This window comes from Petromyzon marinus, chromosome 56, assembly GCF_048934315.1.
Source record: "Petromyzon marinus isolate PM22_M1 ecotype Great Lakes invasive population chromosome 56, UKy_Petmar_22M1.pri1.0, whole genome shotgun sequence".
In the NCBI taxonomy this organism is placed as follows: domain Eukaryota; kingdom Metazoa; phylum Chordata; class Hyperoartia; order Petromyzontiformes; family Petromyzontidae; genus Petromyzon; species Petromyzon marinus.
Genome location: NC_133722.1, coordinates 9,970,838 through 9,994,037, shown reverse-complemented (window position 1 = coordinate 9,994,037; position 23,200 = coordinate 9,970,838). Strand labels below are relative to the sequence as shown.

Below are 23,200 nucleotides of genomic sequence, written 5' to 3'. Positions count from 1 at the left end.
CTACACAGTGAGTGGAGTTTGCATGATCTCCCCCTGTTCTACACAGAGTGAGTGGAGTTTGTATGATCTCCCCCTGTTCTACACAGTGAGTGGAGTGTGTATGAACTCCTCCTGTTCTACACAGAGTGGAGTTTGTATGATCTCCCCCTGTTCTACAGAGTGAGTGGAGTTTGTATGATCTCCCCCTGTTCTACAGAGTGAGTGAGTGGGCGTTTGTATGATCTCCCCCTGTTCTGCACAGAGTGAGTGAAGTGTGTATGATCTCCCCCTGTTCTACACAGTGAGTGGAGTGTGTATGATCTCCCCCTGTTCTACACAGTGAGTGGAGTGTGTATGATCTCCCCCTGTTCTACACAGTGAGTGGAGTGTGTATGATCTCCTCCTGTTCTACACAGTGAGTGCAGTGTGTATGATGTCCCCTTGTTCTACACAGTGAGTGGAGTGTGTATGATCTCCCCCTGTTCTACACAGTGAGTGGAGTGTGTATGATGTCCCCCTGTTCTACACAGTGAGTGGAGTGTGTATGATCTCCCCCTGTTCTACACAGAGTGAGTGGAGTTTGTATGATCTCCCCCTGTTCTACACATTGTGAGTGAGTGGAGTTTGTATGATCTCCCCCTGTTCTGCACATTGTGAGTGAGTGGAGTTTGTATGATCTCCCCCTGTTCTACACAGTGAGTGGAGTGTGTATGATCTCCCCCTGTTCTACACAGAGTGAGTGGAGTTTGTATGATGTCCCCCAGTTCTACACAGTGAGTGGAGTGTGTATGATGTCCCCCAGTTCTACACAGTGAGTGAATGGAGTTTGTATGATGTCCCGCTGTTCTACACAGAGTGAGAACAGGGGGAGATCATACGACAGCTCTGACTCCCCCCCCCCGCCATCCCCCATCCCTTTCATCTGCTTCAGTTCCGAGAGAAAGTGGTGGTGGACGTGACGGTCAGGGTGACCAAGGAGGTGCGGAAGAGCCTGGCTCGGGAGCTCGCCGGAGGCGTGCCGCCGAAGGGACCCCCCCCCGGCAAAGGGGCGGCCCCCCCAGATCCTCGAGCCTCTCCTCGGGCCCACGACTCGGACGAGTCGGACAACGGAGCCGGCGCCCGGGACGCCAAGTACGAGACCGCGGCGGGGACGGGCAGTACAAGCGGGACGGGCAGTACAAGCGGGATGGGCAGTACGAGCAGGGTGGGCAGTACAAGCGGGACGGGCAGTACAAGCAGGACTGACTGGCAGTACAAGCAGGACGGGCAGTACAAGCGGGACTGACTGGCAGTACAAGCAGGACTGACTGGCAGTACAAGCAGGGCTGGCAGTACAAGAGGGACGGGCAGTAATAGAGGGACGGGCAGTACAAGTGGGACGGGCAGTACAAACTCCACGCGCACAAAGGCGCCCCGTATAGTCTGGACAGACTGCTGGAGGGGAGTGCTGTTTGTGAGTAGCACCTATGAAGGCCGACACAGCACACGAGGGGCTGGGTGGCCAGCACCACGCCAAGGCCGCCTTTGTCTCCCCGGTGGTGAGGTTTACACACTGAACCAGGTATTTGTTTTGAGGCTGAGTCGACATAGGGGAGGCCCAGGACAGGTTCAGGTAATCGTCACTGGCGTTGGTGGCCGTGAGCGGGAATCAAACTCGGGTCGCCGGGTTCCTAGCGCAGCTCGCTAACTTCTAAACTAGCGTTCCACACACACACACACACAGAGACAAAGGTCCCCCACATAGCGTTAACAGACTGTTGCGGCAAGTGCTATGAGCACGCACCTTTATACACGCACTCATTCACTCTCACTTGCACTCACTCATTCACACGTCCGCTTGCACGTTAGACGCTCGTCCGCGTGCGCGCGGCGCCGCAAGGAGGGATGGGAACCCCCCCCCCACCTCCGGGCGCCCTCCGTGGCGTGCTGCTAGGCAACGGGCGTCAGCGCCGGCGCTTCCCCGCCCGCCCCTCCCACAGGCAGCGCCTGCGCGCCGAGAAGGAGCTCCTGCGCCTGGAGAAGCAGCGCCTGCGTGCCGAGAAGAAGCAGCGCAAGGCCGAGTTTCGCGAGATCAAGCGCCAGCTGAGCATGCAGCGCTACGGCCGCGCCTGGGCCGGGGCCGCGGCCGCGGCCGCCGGCGCCCCGGTGGGGGTGGGCGCCGCGGGCGGTGGAAAGAAGAAGCGGCCGGAGGAGAAGAATTTCGAGGAGGCCGCGGCGGCGGCGGCGGCGACTCAGCTGGTCGCGCCCTCTCACATGTGAGCGGTTGCTGCGGTTGCGTCACGCCATCGTGAGATGTAGAACCCCCCCTTGCGGGAAGTCTCGGCGGGCGGCGGGCGGCCGCGGTCGTGTTGTCGGGGACCGGCCCGCGGAAGCGGATGTCGCGGAGGCACTGCGCGAGTGCACCTTCAAGTCGTGCGTGGCTGCGTGAAAGTGCTCTCGCGCGGTGCCAATCGAGGGTGCGGGAGGAAGGACAGCAAAGTAAACACAAAAAGCAGTTGGGAGGAAGAAATGAGTTTGTCAATCTCGATGATCCGCTCCCAAGTAGCTTCCTCATATCGGAAGGAAGAGCGTTTCAGATGATGCGGTGACCACCGCCGCCTTCGTTCGATGGCTCGCAGCCAAAAGCCGCCGCTGCTGCGAGGATGGGCGTAGTTCCGCGTGATGGTTTATGCACTGCCCGCCCACCCCCCACCCACCATGCGCCCCCCACTCTCCCGCCCCCCCCCTCCAGCCCGGCGCTGGCGTGTGTGAACGCCGTGTTCGTGGAGGAGAATCTGCCGGACGGCACGCACGTGCAGCCAGAGATGCGCTTCATCAAGCACTGGCGCATGTGCAACACGGGCAACATGGCCTGGGACTCGCGCACCACGGTACAGCGACAACACCAACAGCAGCAACAGCCGCCGTTTGCCACTAAGTGGCGGTGACGTCACCCCGCGGCGCTCGTGCCAGGCTCGGTGCACTTTGAGGCCGTCACGTGAAGTGCGGATGGCCCGCTACTGCCAGCGGGGCACGAGACAGACCCAGGTGTCATGGGTTGACCGAGATGAGTGGCCGATGCACCACCTGTGCCCCCTACTGTGCCAACCTGCTGCGCTTTAGCCACCCGGCGCTCCGCTCGTTGTTGTGAGCGTCGCTCCTCTGCCCTCCGTTGTTGCTGGAGGTCGACTGCCTCCAACTGCGCAGTAGCAGCAGCAGCAGCGTCAATATTGCCTTGAACAGACTGGAGGGGCAAGGGCTGTTAGCGAGTACCTATGACGGCCAGCATGCTACACGAGGGGGTGGGTGGCCAGAGGACCACACCTTGCTGCCTTTGACTCCCCAATGCTGATGTTTACACTGTGTGCACCATGCACCATGCACTCATTTAAAGCTGAGTTGACCTAGGGGAGGCACAGTGACTGGTTCAGATAACCGTCACTTGATGTTGACAATTCCTTAACACAACCAAAAACAGCGGCAAATATTTGAACCAGCCCTGGGCCTCCCCGAGGTCGGCTATCAAAAGTACCTGGTACCCTGTGCAGTAAACATCAACATTTGGAGAGACAAAGGCAGCCAACATGGTGTTGGCCACCGACCCCCCCTCGAGTAGCCTGCCGGCCCTTCATAGATCCTATTCGCTAACAGCACTTGCCCCAACTGTGTTCAGGCTATACAGGGGATCTTTGTCTCTTTTATCTGTCTGTCTCTGGACATACGTAGGCCTGGATCCGTCCATCCTTACATTCCTGTGTGTCCATGCGTATGTATGTGTCCCTCCACATGCTCATACGTCGGTGTACATCCGTCCTTAAATTCCTGTGTGTGTACGCGTGCGTGTGTGTACGCTTGTGTGTGTATGTGTACGCGCGTGTGTGTGTACGCGCGTGTGTGTGTGTACGCGCGTGTGTGTGTACGCGCGTGTGTGTGTGTACGCGCGTGTGCGTGTACGCGCGCCTGTGTGCGTGTACGCGCGCGTGTGTGTGTGTGTGTGTACGCGCGCGTGTGTGTGTACGCGCGCGTGTGTGTGTGTACGCGCGCGTGTGTGTGTGTACGTGCGCGTGTGTGTGTACGTGCGTGGGTGCGCGTCCGCGACAGCTGCAGCTGCTCTGGGGGAACCTTCGCGTGGCGGTGAGCACGGGCCGCGAGGTGAGCGTGCCCTTCCTGGCGCCAGGCAGCACCGGCACCCTCTCCGTGGAGTTCGTGGCGCCCGCGGCCGAGGGCACCTACACGTCGCACTGGCGGCTGGCGCACGAGGGACGCCCCTTTGGGCCCCGCGTGTGGGTCACCGTGGTGGTGGCCGACCCGCCCATGGGCCCCGAGGCCCCCAACTCCCCGACGCACTCCCTCTACAGCGCCGTGCGCAACACTCGCAAGGTGCCGCCGCCGCATTCTGTGTGTGGTGCGTGTGGTGCGTGTGGTGCGTGCGTGTGACGTGTATGTACGCGTGTGTGGTGCGTGTGGTGCGTGTGGTGCGTGCGTGTGACGTGTATGTACGCGTGTGGTGGTGACTTAATTGACGATTTTCTGAACCGGTCATGGGACTCCCCTAGGTCGACTCGGCCTCAAATGAGTACCTGGTGCAGTGTGTAAAACATCACCACTGGGGAGACAAAGGCAGCTTGGCGTGGCGCTGGCCCACCCACCTCCCCGCGTGCCGTGCCGGCCTTCGTAGGCGCTCGCCAGTAGCCCTTGCTCCAAGGCTATACGGGGGATCTTTGTTGTGTGTACGAGACGCAGGCGATAGGCCGAGGTGTGTTGGGCGCGTGTCTGTGCGCTCCGTGTTGAACGCTTGCGTGCGGAGCGGCGGCGCAGCGGTTAGCGCACTGCGCTTCAAAACCCAGCGGCTCCGAGTTCGAAAATCCCCGAGTTCGATTCCCAGCCACGGCCAACGTCGGTCGCGGGCGACATCTAGAACCAATCGGGGGGGGGGCCCCCTCCTCTTGGTCAGCTCGGCTGTGCGCGGTTTGCGTATACACCGGCATCGGTATTGGTACACGCCACCACCTCGTACGCCGTGCCAGCTTTCATCGGTGCTCGCCGACAACGCTTGCCCCAACGGTCTGCTGAAGGCTTACCGGGGGTGTCTTTGTCTTGGGTGCGTGCTGTCGCAGGACCTGTCGTTCGAGCTGCTGTTGCCGGTGGAGGAGCAGAAGGTTCCGAGCAACACGCCGGTCGGTGAGTGAGCGGCACGGCACGGCGCCGGGAACGGTGACGACACGGCAATCGTCGCGGTCATCACGGTCGTCATTACAATAGTCGTCGGTCGTCACAATCATCACCACAGTCGTCACAATCATCACTGCGATGGCAATCATCGCAGTCATTGCCGTCACCAATGACGATCACCAGCATGATCCCGGTCACCACCGTTGCAACGTCACCGATTCTAACCAGCATTCCCACCACGATCACCATTATCACCTTCCACGATGTTTGCTACAGTGATCGCTACAGTAATTTTCACCGCCACTATCACCACAACTGTCGTCACCAGAGCCATCGGAGCCATCACCACTGCCATCATGTTACTTACCACCATAGTCACTGCCTACTCTGTGATTGTTATAATTATTGACATCACCGCTATCGCCACCATCATCACTATCACACTCATCATTATCACTACCATCACCACTGCCATCATGTTACCACCATCGTCACTGCCTACTCTGTGATTGTTATCATTATCGACATCACCGCTATCGCCACCATCATCACTATCACACTCATCATTATCACTACCATCATCACTGCCATCATGTTACTTACCACCATCGTCTGCCTACTCTGTGATTGTTATCATTATCGACATCACCGCTATCGCCACCATCATCACCGTCGCACTCATCATTATCACCACCATCACCACTGGGTGATGGTAGCAGATCTTATCAAGAGGGGTGGCGGGGGGGAATGGTCCATCAGGTCTGGGGGGGCGATCGCTCCCATGGCTGGATCGGCAGCCGTCGCTCACCCTCGCTCACCCTCGCTCACCCTCGCTCACCCTCGCTCACCCTCGCTCACCCTCGCTCACCCTCGCTCACCCTCGCTCACCCCCAGCCGTGAGCCCCCGTGCTTCCCCTCTGCCCGACGACGACGACGCGGTGCTGCTGGAGTCGGAGTCGCCGCACGAGCCGCGTGCCGAGGAGGAGCTGAGCGGCACGGACTTCGTCTTCGAGACGGTCATCCGCTCGCTCACGCTCGAGGAGTCGCCCGAGCCACGGCCACAGCCCCGCAGGGACACGCGCCACGGTGGGTGGGTTGGGGCGTCGGGGAGCGTGTGTGTGGGAGAGCGTGTGTGTGTGTGGGAGAGTGTGTGTGAGAGTGTGGGAGAGTATATTCGTAGGAGAGCATGTGTAGGTGAGCGTACGTGTGGGAGAGCGTGTGTGTGGGTTTAGTGCGTGAGTGTTGGCACAGTAAAAAGCAGAATCAGAAACAGTAAAACCTTGGATTGCGAGTAACTTGGTCTGCGAGTGTTTTGCAAGACGAGCAAAAATTTTAAATAAATATTAATTTGATAAACGAGCGAGGGTCTTGTAATACAAGCAGTGTACATCTGTACACTTTGTCTGCCGAGCGTCACGTGATCACACAACTGATATACGAGTGCTTTGGATTACAAGCACGTTTCCGGAACGAATTCTGCTCGCAATCCAAGGTTTTACTGTATGTTTATCCTGGAGATATTTGATGAGCTCTGAAGCTGTTTCACAGATGATTGTTACGTCCACGGTCAGTAAACCCATGGCACCTGGGTCTGTTCTGTCACCTGCCAACACCGAGCCATCCACACTTTACGTGGCCTCAAGGTGCACCTATCCTGGCACAAACACCGCGGTGATGTCACCACCACTTAGTGGTGAATAGCGGTTGTTGTGTTAGTGAGCGTGTGTTGGGTCAGTGTGAGTGTGTGAATGAGAGTGCGTGACTACGTGTTAGCGAGTGGATAAGTCATTATTTTGTCTGTGGGTTTATACAGATCGAAGATTTATCTGTGTTATGAAGACATCGCATGCACGCCATGTCTCGGTCGACTCATCCTTGAAATATTATCTGGTGTGGAGTCTAACCATCAACACTGGGGAGACAAAGGCGGCCAGGCGTGGTGTCGGCTACACCGCCCCTTCGTTAGCCGCTCCGTGGCGGCCTTGACACGCGCTGCTCGCGAACAGCACTTGCCCCGAGAGCCTGTGAAAGGCTACACGGACGGGCGGGGGGGGGATCTTTATCTTTGTCTCTGTGTACGCCGACCCATCAGGCTCCGCCCCCGCACCTCTCCTCCGCCCCACGCCAGTCCCGGCCGCGACCAAAATCGCCGACGACGACGAATGCTGGCACGACGCGCTGGCCGGCCCTCCGGGTGGCACCGCCGTACTGGTGGCGCGTGGCACTGGCGGCGGAGGAGGCCACGAGGAGGGACAGGAGGAGGGACAAGCACGGGACGAACGCGAGGAGGAGGAGGAGGATGGCGGCGCCAGCCAGTCCTCAGACGACTTTGTGGTGGTGCTTCCCGAGTGCTTCGACACGAGTCGCCCTCTCTCGCTCGAGATTATCTCCCCGGGCAGCTCCCACAATGCACCGCCAGAGGCGGAGGAGGAGGAGGATGACGAAGAAGAAGAAGAGGAGGAGCAGGAAGGTGGCCGGGGCTCTAGGGGGGCGGCGGCAGCTGCGGTGGCGGAGGAAAAGGGGGCGGGTGGTGCCGGTCCCGTGGGAGGGGCGGCGGCGGCTGCGGTGGCGGAGGATGGGTCGGAGGTCGCGGAGGAGGGCGGCGCGGGCACCGGTGGGGCGATGGCAGAGGCGCCGGCGGAGGGCACGGTGGACGAGATGCTGTGGGGGCCGCCCGCCGGCGGAGCGGTGCCGCTCACGCCGCTGTCGCTGCACGGAGGACCCGACGGGTGAGTGGAGCGTCCGCTGCGCCGCCTCGATAACGGTCTGCCGTGAGTGGCTTAATCCACTCGGCAACTCCCAAGCGAGGAGGGGGAGCCCCCAGTGGCGGGCGCCGACCGACGTCACACGCGGTGAACGCGTCGTTCGCTCCCGCCCCTGGGCCCTGCTTGTCTCCAGATTCAGAGGTCCGTCTTGTTGCGTGGCCAGCGTAGCAACCGTTCGGTTCTGGTCGGTGTCATCGGAACTCCTCTTTCCCCGGCCATCCGTGCTGTCGACTCCCCGTCCCAAGTCTAAGGAGGCCTCTGCCCGGCCCTCCCGCCGTGCATGCCTCTCCAGGACTGCTTTGTGTGTGTTGAGTGGTGTTGTCCTTCCCCCGCCCCCCCCCACACACCTCCGGTTAGCGTGGTTGGCTACGTACAGTGCGAAAGAAGTTCAACGTGCATACTGCACGATACACTACACTACCGTACACAATACACTACTGTACACGACACACATACTGCACTATACACTACACTTCATAGGAAAGAAGTTCAACATGCATACTCCGCACTGTGCACCGTACACGACACTACGTACGAGCCTCACGGGACGGACGGCGCTTACGCACGGACACTCGCTCCTGGGCCGGGGGGCGGCGGCAAGGAGGCAGAAGCCGTTCGGTGGAGACCCTCGCGGCCGCGTTAACGTCCACGCCGTCCGCTCCCACCCTGTGCCCACCGACGACAGCGCCCGGCTCCCGGGGGGCGACGGTGACGGTGCTTCGGGGCCACCCGGCGGAGAGCGGGCGGAGCCGGAGGGGCAGCCTCTGGGCGCCCCCCGCTACATCAACAGCGCCCTGACTCTCGCCTCCAGCGCCATCCGGGCCATGCTGAGGGTCCCCGCCGCACAGGTGAGGCTCGCCGCGTCGCCGCCGTCGGCCGTGGACCTGTCCGCCGCTGGATGTTGGTGTCTCGAGAGAGAGTCGTCTCAATCTATATACAGGGTGTCACGTGAGTCTGGAATCCTAGGAAAAACACAGCTCTGTGTCATTGCCTCGCGGTCTGGATGCATTCTGCAAAGTTCAACAGCGACCTCCCTCTGACTCCGATTTCCTACTAGGAGAATTATCCGGACTCGTTCCTCCTTACTACAAAAAAATATGAATTAATTATTTTTTACCCATGATTCCAGACTTATGGGCATCACTGTATATATACACACTGATCACGTTCGGCAATACCAACACTCTGTGTGTGTGGCTTTTAAGTTGTATAATAGGCGACGTTTCGGGCAATGACCCTTCTTCATAGCACGATATTGATGATGTGGCCGCGGTGTTGACAAACGTGGCGTGTTTGTATTCTGTGTGATTTTGCACCACTGCTAACGCAGTATCGCCAAGTAAATAGTTTTTACCGTTGTGTGTTGAACTTCTTTCGCACCGTACGTAGCTAACCGTGCTAACCGGAGGTGCGGGGGAAGGACAACAAACACATAAAAGCAGTTGTGTGTTGTATTATTATAAGTGTGTTATAGTATCGTATTATATGATACGTGTGTAATGTGAGATTGGTAAAGGCGGTGGGAGGGCCCAGAACCGGTTCACATACAACTCGGCCCTGGTGTTAGCCGTGGCCGGCCACTCAAGAGTAACCACTGCACCTTGTCCCCGTGTCTTCTCGCGGTGTCCCCCTCTCTCCCCGTGTCCCTGTCTCTCCCCATGTCCGACCTGCCTCCCCTGTTGCTGTCTCCCCTGTCCCCCGTCTGCCCTCGCGTCCCTGTATCTCGCCTGTCCCCCTCTCTCCCCATCTTGTCTCGCCATCTCACGGTCTCTGTGCCCCATATCCCCTCTCATCCTATCCCTGTCTCCCCACGTCCCGTCTCCCCCCCTCTGTCCATCCCTCCCCGTATCCCCATCTCTCCATCTCCCACCATACTCCTATTTCATTGCCTCTCTCTGCCCCCCGTATCCCCGTGTCTCCACGTTTTCTCCGACCCCTCTTTTTCCCCATCTCCCCCACGTCCCGTCTCCCCGTCTCTTCTCCCCCGTGTCGTCCGCGGCGGCCAGGGCGGCCAGGGCAGCCCCGTGGCGGTGACGCCAACTGCAATGAGGACGCTGCTGGAGATGGGATTCGGCGACCGCACGCTCAACGCCCGTCTCCTGCAGGAGCACGCCGGCGACCTCAACGCCGTCGTGCCGGCGCTGCTCGCTGCCAACGACGACGGCTGGCACCGCGTGCGCCACTGAGCGTGGCGCCGACGCCCAGGTGCCAGCAGCGGCAACGCTGTGACGGTAGCGACGACGACGACGCCCAGGTGCCAGCAGCGGTGACGCTGTGACGGTAGCGACGACGACGACGCCGCCCAGGTGCCAACGGCGGTGACGCTGTGACGGTAGCGACGACGCCGCCGCCCTGGCGCCAACGGCGGTGACGCTGTGACGGTAGCGACTACGATGACGACGTGACGGTAGCGACGATGACGGTAACGCTGTGACGGCAACCGTGACGCTGTGACGGTAGCCGTGACGCTGTGGCTGTAGCCGAGACCCTCCCCCCCCCCCCCACCAGATAGGCTAGCAGTGATCCTAGTGGTCTAGCACTGACACAACAGCACTGACACTGACGATAGTGGCACCGATGGTCTCGCACTTACACTGTGGAAATAGCAGTATCTCCAATCAGCTAGTCGAGATCCTAGTGGTCTAGCACTGACACTGTTAGTGACACTTGACAGCCTAGCAGTGACAATGATGGTCTCGTAGTGACACTGATACTGATAGTCTAGCAGTGGCATTGGTTAAGACCTCAGCTTGGGTGGTGAGATCAAGGCCCGTGTTCTAGTTGAATCAAGATGCTGATCAGTGTGGGATTAAGACTCCCGTAATTGTGGGATTACATAACTCAATCTCTGGTGGGAATAAGACCAATTGATGTAGCAATTCAAACTCAAAACGATGGTGGGGGGGAGAGGAGGAGGGGATCAATTCTCAGACTGGAGTGGACGCAAGCATAATTTAGATCCAGACGAGAGTGGGGTTGCAGAGTCCCGATTTAGCTGTGGGGATGTGGACCAGGGTTGGGCTAAGCTTCAGGCCGCAGACTCGACGGCAACTTTTAATTCCCAACGATAACACTTCTAAGTAGGCTTCTCGGCGTAGCGTTCCCAATCGCATGTCTGTACTCGAGTAGTGATTTTGTTTAGTTTTTGCGTAAGCCTGGTTAAGTCTTTATTTCATTCTCATTGCTGCCCGTACGCCCGCCCGCCCGCCCGCAAATCCCCAGCGGAACATTAAACCGTACGATTTATGGGCTTCATACTTGCTTAGCGGGAGGCAGTGGATTATAATTTACAGCTGGCAACGGTCGTTAATGACCGACCGACCAGCTTAAAAAGAGATCTTTGTTCGATTTTATTCCCCAGATTACCAAACGTGGGTGGAAGTGACACACGGCAACCCTCGCCGGAGCTCCATCAGAGATGGAATTCCGGTTCCCATCATCCCCCCCCCCCTCCCCCCGTCGTGCCACAGCAACGTGGAATTTCCACCACCTGGTTTTCTCAAGAGCCGCCAGTTAAAAGGGGGCGTAAGAGTCGTGCCAGTTGCTGTCGCCGTGGGCGCTTGGATATGCCGCTAGATGTCAAAATCGCAGATTGTGTGAGCGGGCGGGCGAGGCCGAGTGGAATCCCCGGGGCGTTTTATCCAGACACGCGTGTGCACACACACACATGTACACACATGCATACACGTACACGTGTACACACACACGTAAATGCACAGCAGATTCGTGTTGTTATGGGGGGCGGTGTTTGAGCAATCTCCGCCACTCTCATGGCTGTGCGTGGCAGCGCGACATTGCCAGGGGTGTAGGTGGCCGTGACATCGTGGTCAGCTGTGCCCTTGCCCCCCCCCGCCCCGGGTCCGTGCAATTATTCCATCTGTAATTGATGTGGCTGGACATGACGTCGCATCAGTAGGGTGTCGGCTGATTTTTCTAAGGGGTTCCGGAGTTGCGACAATTGGTGGAATCGCTGTCAAAAATATTTGCATGCGCAGAGAGCCGCACACACCGGCACCCTTATGTCAATTGTCATCCATTGCCCATCAATGGGCAATGGATGACGGCATTAAACCCAGATGGTTTGGGCTGTAGTGCAATGCAAGAGCCACACACCAACAACACCAGTGAGTGATGTCACCACGACGCTGCCTGTGCCAGGCTAGGTGCATTCTGAGGCCACTGAAAGAGTGGTGAAGGCTCACTGGCCAGGAAAGTTATGGGATGGACTCCAAGGTGCTATGGGTTCACCGATTGGGCAAGTGGCAAGATGCACCACCTGTGCTCCCCCACTCAACCACGAACACACACTCACCACAAAATGAACACGAGCACCTTATATAGATTCATTGCAGGACGTTAGTTCATTAGTCACGTATTGCATTTATGAATACCCATGTTTTGATTCTGCAAAGACGTTTGGAGGTGAGACGTTTGTGAGCTGTGACGACGCCCAAGTGCGAGAGAGAGAAGGAGGAGGGAGGTGAGGAGGGATGTGCAGATGAGCCAAGGGGGAAGGCCGTCTGCGACATCAACACGCACGGCTTCATGTGGTGGTGCTTCAGTGGTAACCCCAAAATAAAAATCGCTAAGTTTAAAATGCACTCCAGCGTGGCTTTCCTTGAATGTCGGCGGGCGCGTTTGTCCTGTCTGTAGAGTGCTCATCACTACCTGCTCCGACAGTTTGAAGGCGACAGAGGAGGCTCTGTCTATAAAAAATATAGACCCTCTTGCGTGAGTCCACTGCTGCGTGACGCTCTCACCACACTGGTCAGTGCCTGTTGGTGAACTAATGCGATTATCGGGTTTTCTCATCGCTCATACCGAGTGTTTAAAGTAATTCAATTACTTAAAACGCTCATACCGAGTGTTTAAAGTAATTAAATTACTTTACAATCCTGCCACCAATACCCCCGCTATTCGCGGTGCCCGTGCCAGGACATGTGCACGTTGAGGCCACGTGAAGTGTTTAAGGATCACTGACAGGAGGTCACGGGACAGACCCAGGGTGCCATGGGTTGGCTGAAATGGCTGGCAGATGCACCACCTGGGCCCCCCCACTGCCAACTCACTGCGTTTTCGCCGCCTGCCCTCTGTTGTTGTTGGAGGGCGACTGCCTCCAGCTTACCAGTAGCCTCAAGGTGAACCTAGCCTGACACCGCCCAGTAGCGTCCTTCACGAGCCTCCTCCATAGAGGCCAATCTTGACACCGCTGGTACCAGTCTTTGGCGAGTCCACTCAGCTCCACATCCTCTCGTACCGCATCAGTCCATCTCTTCTCCACCAACGGGGCGGCTCTCCGGGTACCGCTCCCACGGTCACCGCCGTTGCCGTGGTCGCACGCGCGTCGTCCCCGGTTAACTGCGTCGTCACCGCCGCGCGGTTACCGCTTCTTGCGGCCGCCCTTGGCCTTGCCGGCAGCGGTGGCGGCGGCACCGTCGGTGACCCCGAGCGGGCCGAGGCGCCGCTTGAGCTCGAGGAGGGTGGCCACCTCGGCCTTGATGAGCGCCGCGTCCGCCTTGGCCGCCTTGAGCTCGCGAACGCGCAGGCCCTGCGGCAACATCAAAGACAATGGCCGAGCCAGCCCTGGCACGAGTGGGACCTGTGTTCATGCCCTCATCGCATTGGGCACCTCTGTCTCAAAGAGGGTTCATAATGGCCGTGTCGGAGCACCGAGTCTAGTCCGGAGGAAAAACCATGGGGGAAAATATCGACCTTTGACCTCAGACCCTTACACCCCCTCCCCGCCCTGACCCCCGTACCTGCTTGGCGACCTCCTCCGCGAGTTGTTGAACGTCTTCAGCGGTTGCCGTAGCAACAGCCGTGGCAGCGGTTGCTGAGGACGCGGTCTCCGCGGTTGCCGTGGCTGCCGCCGGTCCATTGGCAACCACGGAGGGGGAGCCGTTCTGGTGAGAAAGCAAAACCGGCGATGGGTGAAGCGAGTGGTGCAGAAACACGGTGTGGTGCAGAAACACGGTGTGGTGCAGGCTGTGGTGCAGGCTGTGGTGCAGGCTGTGGTGCAGGCTGTGGTGCAGGCTGTGGTGCAGGCTGGCGTGTGATGTGCGGGGAGTGGAAGCGTAACGGTTTGCGCGCAGCGCTAAGAACTCGGCGGCGCGAGTTCGATTCCCGCTCACGACGACCAAAAGCGGTGGCAATTATTTGTACCGGTCCCGGGGCCTCCCGTAGGTCGACTCAGCCTCAATTGAGTACGCGGTGCGGTGTGTAAACATGGCCGCTGGGGAGACAAAGGTGGCCGGGCGTGATGCTGGCCACGCACCCCCACGTGTGCCGTGCCGGCTGTCATAGGTGCTCACAAACGGCGCTTGCCCCACAAGTCTGTTGAGGCTACGCGGGGGATCCTTGTTTTGTTTGTTTTGGCGCGGTGCGAGGTGTCACCTGCTTGCCAGCGAATCTCTTCTTCAGCTCGTCCATGTGGGCCATCTCCAGCTTCTGGAACAGTGGGCTCACCTGGCCCGCCGCAAACACACCGGCACAACCACGCCGTCACAATCGCCCCTCACCGCAACTGCGTCGCCACAACAACCACACAGCCACAACCGCCCCACCACAACCGCCCCACCACAACCGCCCCGCCACAACCACACAGCCTCAACCACCCCGCCACAACCGCCCCACCACAACCGCCACAACACTTTATCACCACTATCCACACCACAATACAGCGCATCACCGAAACCGCATCACCACACGTACCGTGTGTATCGCCAGCTTCACGACCAATAACGGCGGCAAACGAATTGAACCGATCCTGGACCTCCCCTAGTTCGACTCAGCCTTAAAACGAGTAGCTGTTTGCGGTGTGCAATAGTGGGGAGACAAAGGCGGCCGGGTGTGGCGACACGGCACACGAGGGAGTGGCCACACCACTCCCTCGTGTGCCGCCGTGTCGTCCGCCCGCCTTCATAGGTGCTACCCGCCAATAAAGTTTTCCCCAACAGTCTGCTACATACTATGGTGTAGATCTTTGTACCCGTGTGTGTCTGTGTGTACCCTGTGTGTGTGTGTACCCTGTATGTGTGTGTACCCTGTATGTGTGTGTACCCTGTATGTGTGTGTACCCTGTATGTGTGTGTACCCTGTGTATGTGTGTACCCTGTATGTGTGTACCCTGTGTGTGTGTGTACCCTGTATGTGTGTGTACCCTGTGTGTGTGTGTACCCTGTATGTGTGTGTACCCTGTGTGTGTGTACCCTGTGTGTGTGTGTGTACCCTGTGTGTGTGTGTACCCTGTATGTGTGTGTACCCTGTGTGTGTGTGCACCCTGTATGTGTGTGTACCCTGTGTGTGTGTGTACCCTGTGTGTGTACCCTGTGTATGTGTGTACCCTGTATGTGTGTGTACCCTGTATGTGTGTGTACCCTGTATGTGTGTGTACCCTGTATGTGTGTGTACTCTGTATGTGTGTGTACCCTGTATGTGTGTGTACCCTGTATGTGTGTGTACCCTGTATGTGTGTGTACCCTGTATGTGTGTGTACCCTGTGTGTGTGTGTACCCTGTGTGTGTACCCTGTGTATGTGTGTACCCTGTGTGTGTGTGTACCCTGTATGTGTGTGTACCCTGTATGTGTGTGTACCCTGTATGTGTGTGTACCCTGTGTGTGTGTGTACCCTGTGTGCGTGTGTACCCTGTGTGTGTGTACCCTGTGTGTGTACCCTGTATGTGTGTGTACCCTGTGTGTGTACCCTGTGTATGTGTGTGTACCCTGTATGTGTGTGTACCCTGTATGTGTGTGTACCCTGTGTGTGTGTGTACCCTGTGTGTGTGTGTACCCTGTATGTGTGTGTACCCTGTGTGTGTGTGTACCCTGTATGTGTGTACCTTGTATGTGTGTGTACCCTGTATGTGTGTACCCTGTGTGTGTGTGTACCCTGTGTATGTGTGTACCCTGTGTGTGTGTACCCTGTATGTGTGTGTACCCTGTGTGTGTGTACCCTGTATGTGTGTGTACCCTGTGTGTGTACCCTGTGTGTGTGTACCCTGTGTGTGCGCGTGCACCCCGCGTGTGCGTGCGCATGTGCTATGCCTACGCACGGGTAGCCAACAGCTCCCACGGAACGGTGTGCAAACATCAGGGGAGGGGGAGACAAAGGCGGCCGGGCGAGGAGCCGACGGCACGGCGCCGCGCCGCTCCGCTCCGGCCTTCACATTGGGCGCGCCCGCTCGCTCGCAGCCCTCGCCCTCCCCAGCCGGTGGGCGGGCCCCCACCCCGCGGCACACCCCGTGCCCGCGCGCGTACCGTGCCCACGGCGTGGCCCGGCGGGAGGGCGCACGCGAAGCTGTCGGTCAGCACGTCGCGGTCGGGCGGCGCCAGCAGCTGCTCACGGATGGCGCCCGCCACGGTCGGCATGAAGGGGCCAAGCATCACCGAGAGCAGCGCCGCCACGTTCACCGCCACGGCCGTCACCGTGGCGGCGCGCGACCTGGCACGCGACCGGAGGGGGCCACACGGTGGGGGGTTGATGTCACACGGCAAAGTGTGACCTGTGTTATATATTTATTGAAAGTGTAAAAAAAAAGGGGCATGAAAGCCAAATAGAAACCAAAAAGAAAATAAGGAGTGGGCAGGGAGGGGAGGGGAGAGGGAGGACGACGACGACGACAATAAACGAGCGGAGAACTGAGAGGAAGCGGAACCGCACGATCGTCGGCATGCCACTGCTGTTGTTGCTACTGCTGTTGCTGTTGTTGCTGCTGCTGTTGCTGTTGTTGCTGCTGTTGTTGCTACTGCTGTTGCTGTTGTTGCTACTGCTGTTGCTGTTGTTGCTACTGCTGTTGCTGTTGTTGCTGCTGCTGTTGCTGTTGTTGCTGCTGTTGTTGCTACTGCTGTTGCTGTTGTTGCTGTTGTTGCTGCTGCTGTTGTTGCTACTGCTGTTGCTGTTGTTGCTACTGCTGTTGCTGTTGTTGCTGCTGCTGTTGCTGTTGTTGCTGCTGTTGTTGCTACTGCTGTTGCTGTTGTTGCTACTGCTGTTGCTGTTGTGTTGCTGCTGCTGTTGCTGTTGTTGCTGCTGTTGTTGCTACTGCTGTTGCTGTTGTTGCTACTGCTGTTGCTGTTGTTGCTGCTGCTGTTGCTGTTGTTGCTGCTGTTGTTGCTACTGCTGTTGCTGTTGTTGCTACTGCTGTTGCTGTTGTTGCTGCTGCTGTTGCTGTTGTTGCTGCTGCTGTTGCTGCTGCTGTTGCTGCTACTGCTGCTGTTGTTGCTACTGATGTTGCTGTTGTAATTACTGCTGTTGTTGCTGCTGCTGCTGTTGTTTCTGCTGCTACTGCTGTTGTTGCTGCTACTGATGTTGCTGTTGTTGCTACTGCTGTTGTTGCTGCTGCTACTGCTGCTGTTGCTGCTACTACTACGACTGCTGCTGCTGCTTCCTCGGGGTGCCGACGTGGAAAGGAAGAAGCCCCGCTTCCAATCCCTGACGAGGACAGGGCCCGTACGACTATAGAGCAGAGAGGCAATGGAATAGAGACAGAGTACTCCATATAGTACATAGAGTAGTACTCGACAGAATCACTCTTCTTCACAGCACATGATGAAGGACCATTACCCGAAACGCCAAGAACAACCATCATTCGCGGTGGCGTCACCACGGCACTTGTGCCAAGCTAGGTGCACTTTGAGGCCACGTGAAGTGTCGAATACCTGTTGGCAGGAGGTCACGGCACAGACCCAGCAGGTGCCATGGGTTGGCTGACTGAGATGACTGGCAGATGCACACCAGCTGTACCCCCCTACTGTGGCAACTTTCTGCGTTTTATCCGCCCGGCGCTCCGCTCGTTGTTGTGAGCGTGGCTCCTCCATTGTTGCTGGAGGGCGACTGCCTCTAACTGCCCAGTAAGCAGCAGCAGCAGCAGCGTCCTTCACGAGCCTCCTCCATAGAGGCCGATCTTGACACCGCTGCTACCAGTCATCAGCAAGTCCACTCGGCTACCACATCCTCTTGTGCCGCATCAGCTCCATCTCTTCTCCAGCCCAAAGCGTCACGCGCACATTCGTACCTCTCGCTCTCCGAGCCCTTGACGCGTTTCCACGGCTCGTGCAGCTGAATGTACTGGTTGCCATGGCGCGAGATGTTGAATATGCAGCGCAGGGCGTCCCGTATCCTGCACGCACAGAGACAAAGATCCCCCGTGTAGCCCACAAAGGCTATTGAGGCAAGTGCTGCGAGTGAGCAGCGCCTATGAAAGTTGGCACAGGAGGGGTGGGCGATCAGCACCACGCCCGGCTGCATTTAAGACAAAGGTCCCCCGTGTAGCCTATAACAGACTGCTGAGGCAAGCTCTGTGAGTGAACAGCGCTTGTAAAGGCTGGGACGGTGCACAAAGGGGGTGGGTGGCCAACACCACGCCAAGCCACATTTGTCTCCCCAGTGGCGATGTTTGCACATCGCACCAGGTACTAATTTGAGGCTGAGTCGACCGAGGGGAGGCTCAGGACCGGTTCAGACATTCGTCACTGGGTGTTGGCCGTGAGCGGGAATCGAACTCGGGCTGCCGGGTTCGAAGCACAGCGTAGCGCTAACCGCTACACCACCGCTCTCCACACACAGACACACAGACACAACAAAAACAGCCGCCATTCACTGCTAAGTGGTGGTGACGTCACCACGGCGCCTGTGGGGCCGGGTGCACTTTGAGGCGCACACACAAAGACACACGCGCAGACACACACACGCGCAGACAGGCAAAGACAAAGACACACAGACACAAAGTTCAAAGATCCCCCCTGTAGTCTTAACAGACTGTAGGGGCAAGTGCTGTTAGCGAGCAGCACCTATGAAGGCCGGAACGGTACACGCGGGGGTGGGTGGCCAGCACCACGCACGACCGCCTTTGTCTCCCCAGTGGCAATGTTTACACATCGCACCGGGTACTCATTTGAGGCTGAGTCGACCTAGGGGAGGCCCAGGACCGGTTCAGATAATCGTCACCTGGTGTTGGCCGTGAGCGGGAATCGAACTCAGGTCGCCGGGTTCATAGCGCAGCGTAGCGCTAACCGCTACACTACCACTCCCCACACAGACACACGCACACACAGACACACGCACAGACACACACACATGCAGACACGCAAAGACAGACACACAGACACACGCACAGACACATGCACAGACACACGCACAGACACACAGACACACGCACAGACACACAGACACACGCACAGACACACACACACGCGCAGACACGCAAAGACAAAGACACACAAACACACGCAACAACAACCGCCATTTGCCACTAAGTGGCGGTGACATCACCACGACGCTTGTGCCAGGCCATGTGCACCTTGAGGCCACGTGAAGTGTCGAACGCCTGCGGGCAGGAGGTCACAGGGCAGACCCAAGTGCCACGGGTCGACTGACTAAGATCACTGAGATGACTGGCTGATGCACCACCTGTGCCCCCTACTGTGCCAACCTGCTGTGCTCTAGCCACCCGGCGCTCCGCTCGTTGTGAGCGTCGCTCTTCCACCCTCCGTTGTCCGGCAAAACAACCCCCTACCTCCTCGCGGTGCCGGACGGGCAACTCTGTCGTGGACAGTGCTGTGGGGGGAGGGCCAATTTCCGATTGGCTCCTCCCCTCATGGCGTCTGTGACCACCACAGTTGCTAAACGGGGGCTCTGGACGGGTGCGAGGGGCTGGTAACCCCTCCACCTTCAATTAATTACCACTAAACTACGACTAAAATATGTAACTAATAAGCTTGTTTCAAGTGCCAGAGGCCCCGGGGGGACAGGCGTCTATGACGTCTCCTGGCCAAACCCCAATTGGCGGAGCCAGGAGATTGAATCTCTACCCTCGGGGCTCCTCCAGAAACAACGAAAAGCCATTACAGACACACGCACAGACACACACACACACGCGCAGACACGCAAAGACAAAGACATACAGACACACACACAGACACGCAAAGACAAAGACACATGCACAGACACGCAAAGACACGCAAAGACACGCACAGACACACACACGTGCAGACACGCAAAGACAAAGACACAGACACATGCACAGACACGCAAAGACACACAAACACACGCACAGACACACACACACACGCGCAGACACACAAAGACACACGCACAGACACACACACGCGCACAGACACGTAAAGACAAAGCCAGAGACACGTGCGTGCGCTCACCGCACTTTGTCGAGGAGGCGTGTGTACGCGTGCAGCTCGCGCGTCACCAGCGCCAAGAGGCGCGCGTCGTCCGCCGTCAGCTCCATGGGCGGCACTCGCCCCTCGAAGAACTTCACCACGAACACGCCGGCGCTGCGCACGGCACGGGCGACGCACGCACACAGCGGGACAGCGGGAGGGAGGGGGCGCAGGGGACGGTGGGGGGGGACGGGGGGGGGTGGGTGGGCCAGGTCACATGTCAGAGACGCCGAGCCGGGTACCTCGAGCTAGGCGAGTCGGTGGTCTCGGCCCGGTCGCAGATGACCGCGGCGCGTTCAAATCGGGATCTGCGCACCGCTCTTCCTTTGGCTCAACTCCCGCGATTGCCGACTCCGCGATGAGCGTCACTCTCGGCGGCAAGGAAGGTGGGCAAAGCGCACCGGCTGTGCGGAACGGAGGTCACTTGGAAAGGGATCTTACAGGTAGTTCTGCGAGACACGCTTCCGTGGGGCGTACTGATTAACTCACTCGTTCAGAATCAGAGTATTTATTAATGCTGGAGGAAATACGATGAGCTATGAAGCTCTTTTTCACAGATGTCCGCCGGCTCATCCACTCGCCCACGCGCCCAGCCAGCTGGCTGACCCACACCACCCACTCACCAACTCGCTCACCCACTCACTCCTTCCCACGTGCCTCCATGTCTGCTCACCCATCGCTCACCACCTCGTTTGACCACCCGCCTGCTAGCCCACCCAGCTACTCGCTCACCCTCTCACCCACTCACCCATCCAAAGCCTTAACAGGCTGTTGGGGGCAAGTGTTGTTAGCGAGCACCTATGAAGGCCGGCACGGGGTGGGTGGCCAGCACCACGCCCGCACACACGTGTACACATACATGTACATACGTGCGCACATACACCGATACACACACACGGGCAGATACATACACACTCACACAGACAAGAGTACACGCGTACCTGTACACATTCCCATCAACAGCGTCGTCAGCCATGGTCGATCCACTGCTGGATGAACAGCTCCCCACGCCACCGCCAACTCAGGCCCATCGAATTAATAGCGCACTTGGACCAAACTATTTTTGTTTTAACAGGTAAGGCCCACTGAGCTATATTGTGTGGAAATTGATAGCGACAGCCAAACACTCTAAACACGTGGTGATGTTGATTCTAAACGTGGAGGGAAAAAAGAGGAGGACCCGGAAAAAAATCCACCCGACCACGGAGAGAGTGAGACACGCAAACTCCAAATATACAGCAGCAGGGGTCGGGATCGAACCCACGACCTCCTGTATACCAGGCGAGGTAGTTAACATCTCATAGCCACCGTGATAATGATGAGAGATAGAGACACGCAAACTCCAAATATACAGCAGCAGGCGTCGGGGTCTGGATCGAACCTACAACCTCCTGTATACAAGGCGAGGTAGTTAACATCTCCTACCTACCGTAGTGATGATGAGAGAGAGAGAGACACACGCCAACTCCAAATATACAGCAGCAGGCGTCAGGGTTGGGATCGAACCCACGACCTCCTGTATACCTGGCGAGGTAGTTAACATCTCGCCATTGTCACACTACCGCACACTACCGCCCGCACCGGTTGACGAAGTTGCCGAGGTTGTTGAGCAGCTCGGCGTTGTGCGTGAGCAGGAAGTCGGCCCAGCTGAAGGTGCTGTCCTGGCTCTCGGGCCGCAGGTGCAGCAGGTAGAAGCGCCACGCGTCCGCGGGGATGCCGGTGTCGCGCGCCTGGTCGCCAAACACGCCGACGCCGCGGCTCTTGGAGAACTTTCCGTCTTCGTAGTTCAGGTACTCTGCGGCAGGGCGGCGCGCAAAGACAAAGATCCCCCGTGTAGCCTCGACAGACCGTTGGGGCCAAGTGCTGTGAGGGAGTGGCGCCTCTGAAGGCCGGCATGGCACATGGGAAGGAGGCGGGGGGGGGGTGGCCGGAGCCACGCCCGGCCGCCTTTAGCTCCCCGGTGGCGACGTTTGCGACACACAGCACCAGGTACTCATTTGAGGCCGAGTTCACCGAGGGGTTCAGACAATCGTCACTGGCGCCGGTGTCCGTGAGCGGTAATCGAGCTCGTGCCGCCCGGTTTGTACCACGGCGTAGCGCTGACCGCCACAAACATTCCCCCCCCCCGTGTAGCCTGAACAGACTGTTGGCCCAAGTGCGGTTAGCGAGCAGCACCTATGAATGAACTGCGACACGCACACACACACACACACGCACGCCCAGCGATGTCACGGGGCCCAGGGTCTCACGCGATGTCACCTTGCCGAACCACAATACTGCCCATCTCGTCAAGGGGCAGAAAACCACCATCACGCAAACTCCGACCATCCTCAGAGCGGTTTCTGGCTAACCATCAAACAAAGACGGTCACTGCATCTCGTGCTTGCAGAAGCGCTTCTGCGGCCATCTGGAATGCTCTTCCTTCCGATATTAGAAAGCCCACTAGGAGCTGTGCTGTCCTTCCCCCACACAGAATAGCAGGGTTGGCTCTGCACGGTGCGAAGGAAGTTCAACATACATACATACATACTGCACTATTCACTACACTACGCACTACACATACTACACTATACATCACAATACGTAAGGTGTGAAAGAAGTTCAACATACGATAAACTAAACTATTTATTCTCTTTGGGTCTTCCGGTAAAGTCACGCAGATTATCTACGTAGGTAATCTACGTGACTTTACCGAAAGACCCAAACAGTATGAATTCCTGCAGTCACGAAAGCTTTAAGTGAAGATTGAAACTATGTATTACTTTACGAGCTAAGGCCCCCCTGAGCTGCTGTGTGTAGCTCTTTTTCAAAAGCGACCTCCTCAACGAAGCAGCGGCTCATCCTCGTCGCGTGGAAGTGTCCAGCGGCTCATCCTCGTCGCGTGGAAGTGTCCAGCGGCTCATCCTCGTCGCGTGGAAGTGTCCAGCGGCTCATCCTCGTTGCGTGGAAGTGTCCAGCGGCTCATCCTCGTCGCGTGGAAGTGTCCAGCGGCTCATCCTCGTCGCGTGGAAGTGTCCAGCGGCTCATCCTCGTCGCGTGGAAGTGTCCAGCGGCTCATCCTCGTCGCGTGGAAGTGTCCAGCGGCTCATCCTCGCCGCGTGGAAGTGTCCAGCGGCTCATCCTCGCCGCGTGGAAGT

At 58.0% G+C, this 23,200-nt stretch overlaps 3 protein-coding genes across 5 annotated transcripts in view; 1 reads left to right on the top strand and 2 right to left on the bottom strand.

The window, feature by feature from the left end:
• Positions 1 to 12,496, top strand: part of NBR1 (NBR1 autophagy cargo receptor) — a 28,999-nt gene extending 16,503 nt beyond the window's left edge. The window contains exons 7-15 of one of the 3 annotated variants that reach the window (XM_076052558.1): positions 911 to 1,110; positions 1,959 to 2,234; positions 2,711 to 2,849; positions 4,060 to 4,338; positions 5,076 to 5,139; positions 6,025 to 6,216; positions 7,259 to 7,859; positions 8,581 to 8,744; positions 9,894 to 12,496. In XM_076052558.1, the coding sequence (XP_075908673.1) occupies positions 911 to 1,110; positions 1,959 to 2,234; positions 2,711 to 2,849; positions 4,060 to 4,338; positions 5,076 to 5,139; positions 6,025 to 6,216; positions 7,259 to 7,859; positions 8,581 to 8,744; positions 9,894 to 10,081 (2,103 nt within the window). In that variant the 3' untranslated portion in view covers positions 10,082 to 12,496. Of the gene's footprint in view, positions 1 to 910; positions 1,111 to 1,958; positions 2,235 to 2,710; positions 2,850 to 4,059; positions 4,339 to 5,075; positions 5,140 to 6,024; positions 6,217 to 7,222; positions 7,860 to 8,580; positions 8,745 to 9,893 lie in introns of all 3 variants that reach the window. The other 2 variants (XM_076052556.1, XM_076052557.1) reach the window with 2 other exon arrangements.
• Positions 12,238 to 23,200, bottom strand: part of MARS1 (methionyl-tRNA synthetase 1) — a 28,038-nt gene continuing 17,075 nt past the window's right edge. Inside the window, exons 15-21 of the mRNA XM_076052559.1 lie at positions 21,645 to 21,858; positions 20,046 to 20,177; positions 17,906 to 18,010; positions 16,152 to 16,335; positions 14,289 to 14,360; positions 13,655 to 13,798; positions 12,238 to 13,443 (exon numbers count right to left, since the gene is read on the bottom strand). Coding sequence (XP_075908674.1) covers positions 13,276 to 13,443; positions 13,655 to 13,798; positions 14,289 to 14,360; positions 16,152 to 16,335; positions 17,906 to 18,010; positions 20,046 to 20,177; positions 21,645 to 21,858 — 1,019 coding nt within the window. The 3' untranslated portion in view covers positions 12,238 to 13,275. The remainder of the gene's footprint in view (positions 13,444 to 13,654; positions 13,799 to 14,288; positions 14,361 to 16,151; positions 16,336 to 17,905; positions 18,011 to 20,045; positions 20,178 to 21,644; positions 21,859 to 23,200) is intronic.
• On the bottom strand, positions 14,515 to 16,132 carry LOC142905655 (uncharacterized). The gene is made up of 2 exons (XM_076052560.1): positions 14,776 to 16,132; positions 14,515 to 14,621 (listed from the first exon to the last, which is right to left on the bottom strand). The coding sequence occupies exon 1, from the start codon at positions 15,927 to 15,929 to the stop codon at positions 14,856 to 14,858; it is 1,074 nt and encodes a 357-aa protein (XP_075908675.1). The 5' UTR covers positions 15,930 to 16,132; the 3' UTR covers positions 14,515 to 14,621; positions 14,776 to 14,855.

What these genes read in the sequence shown, in the direction of transcription:
- LOC142905655 (XM_076052560.1), bottom strand. Translation starts at nt 15,929, where the DNA reads ATGCGCACGCACACGCGGGGTGCACGCGCACACACAGGGTACACACAC.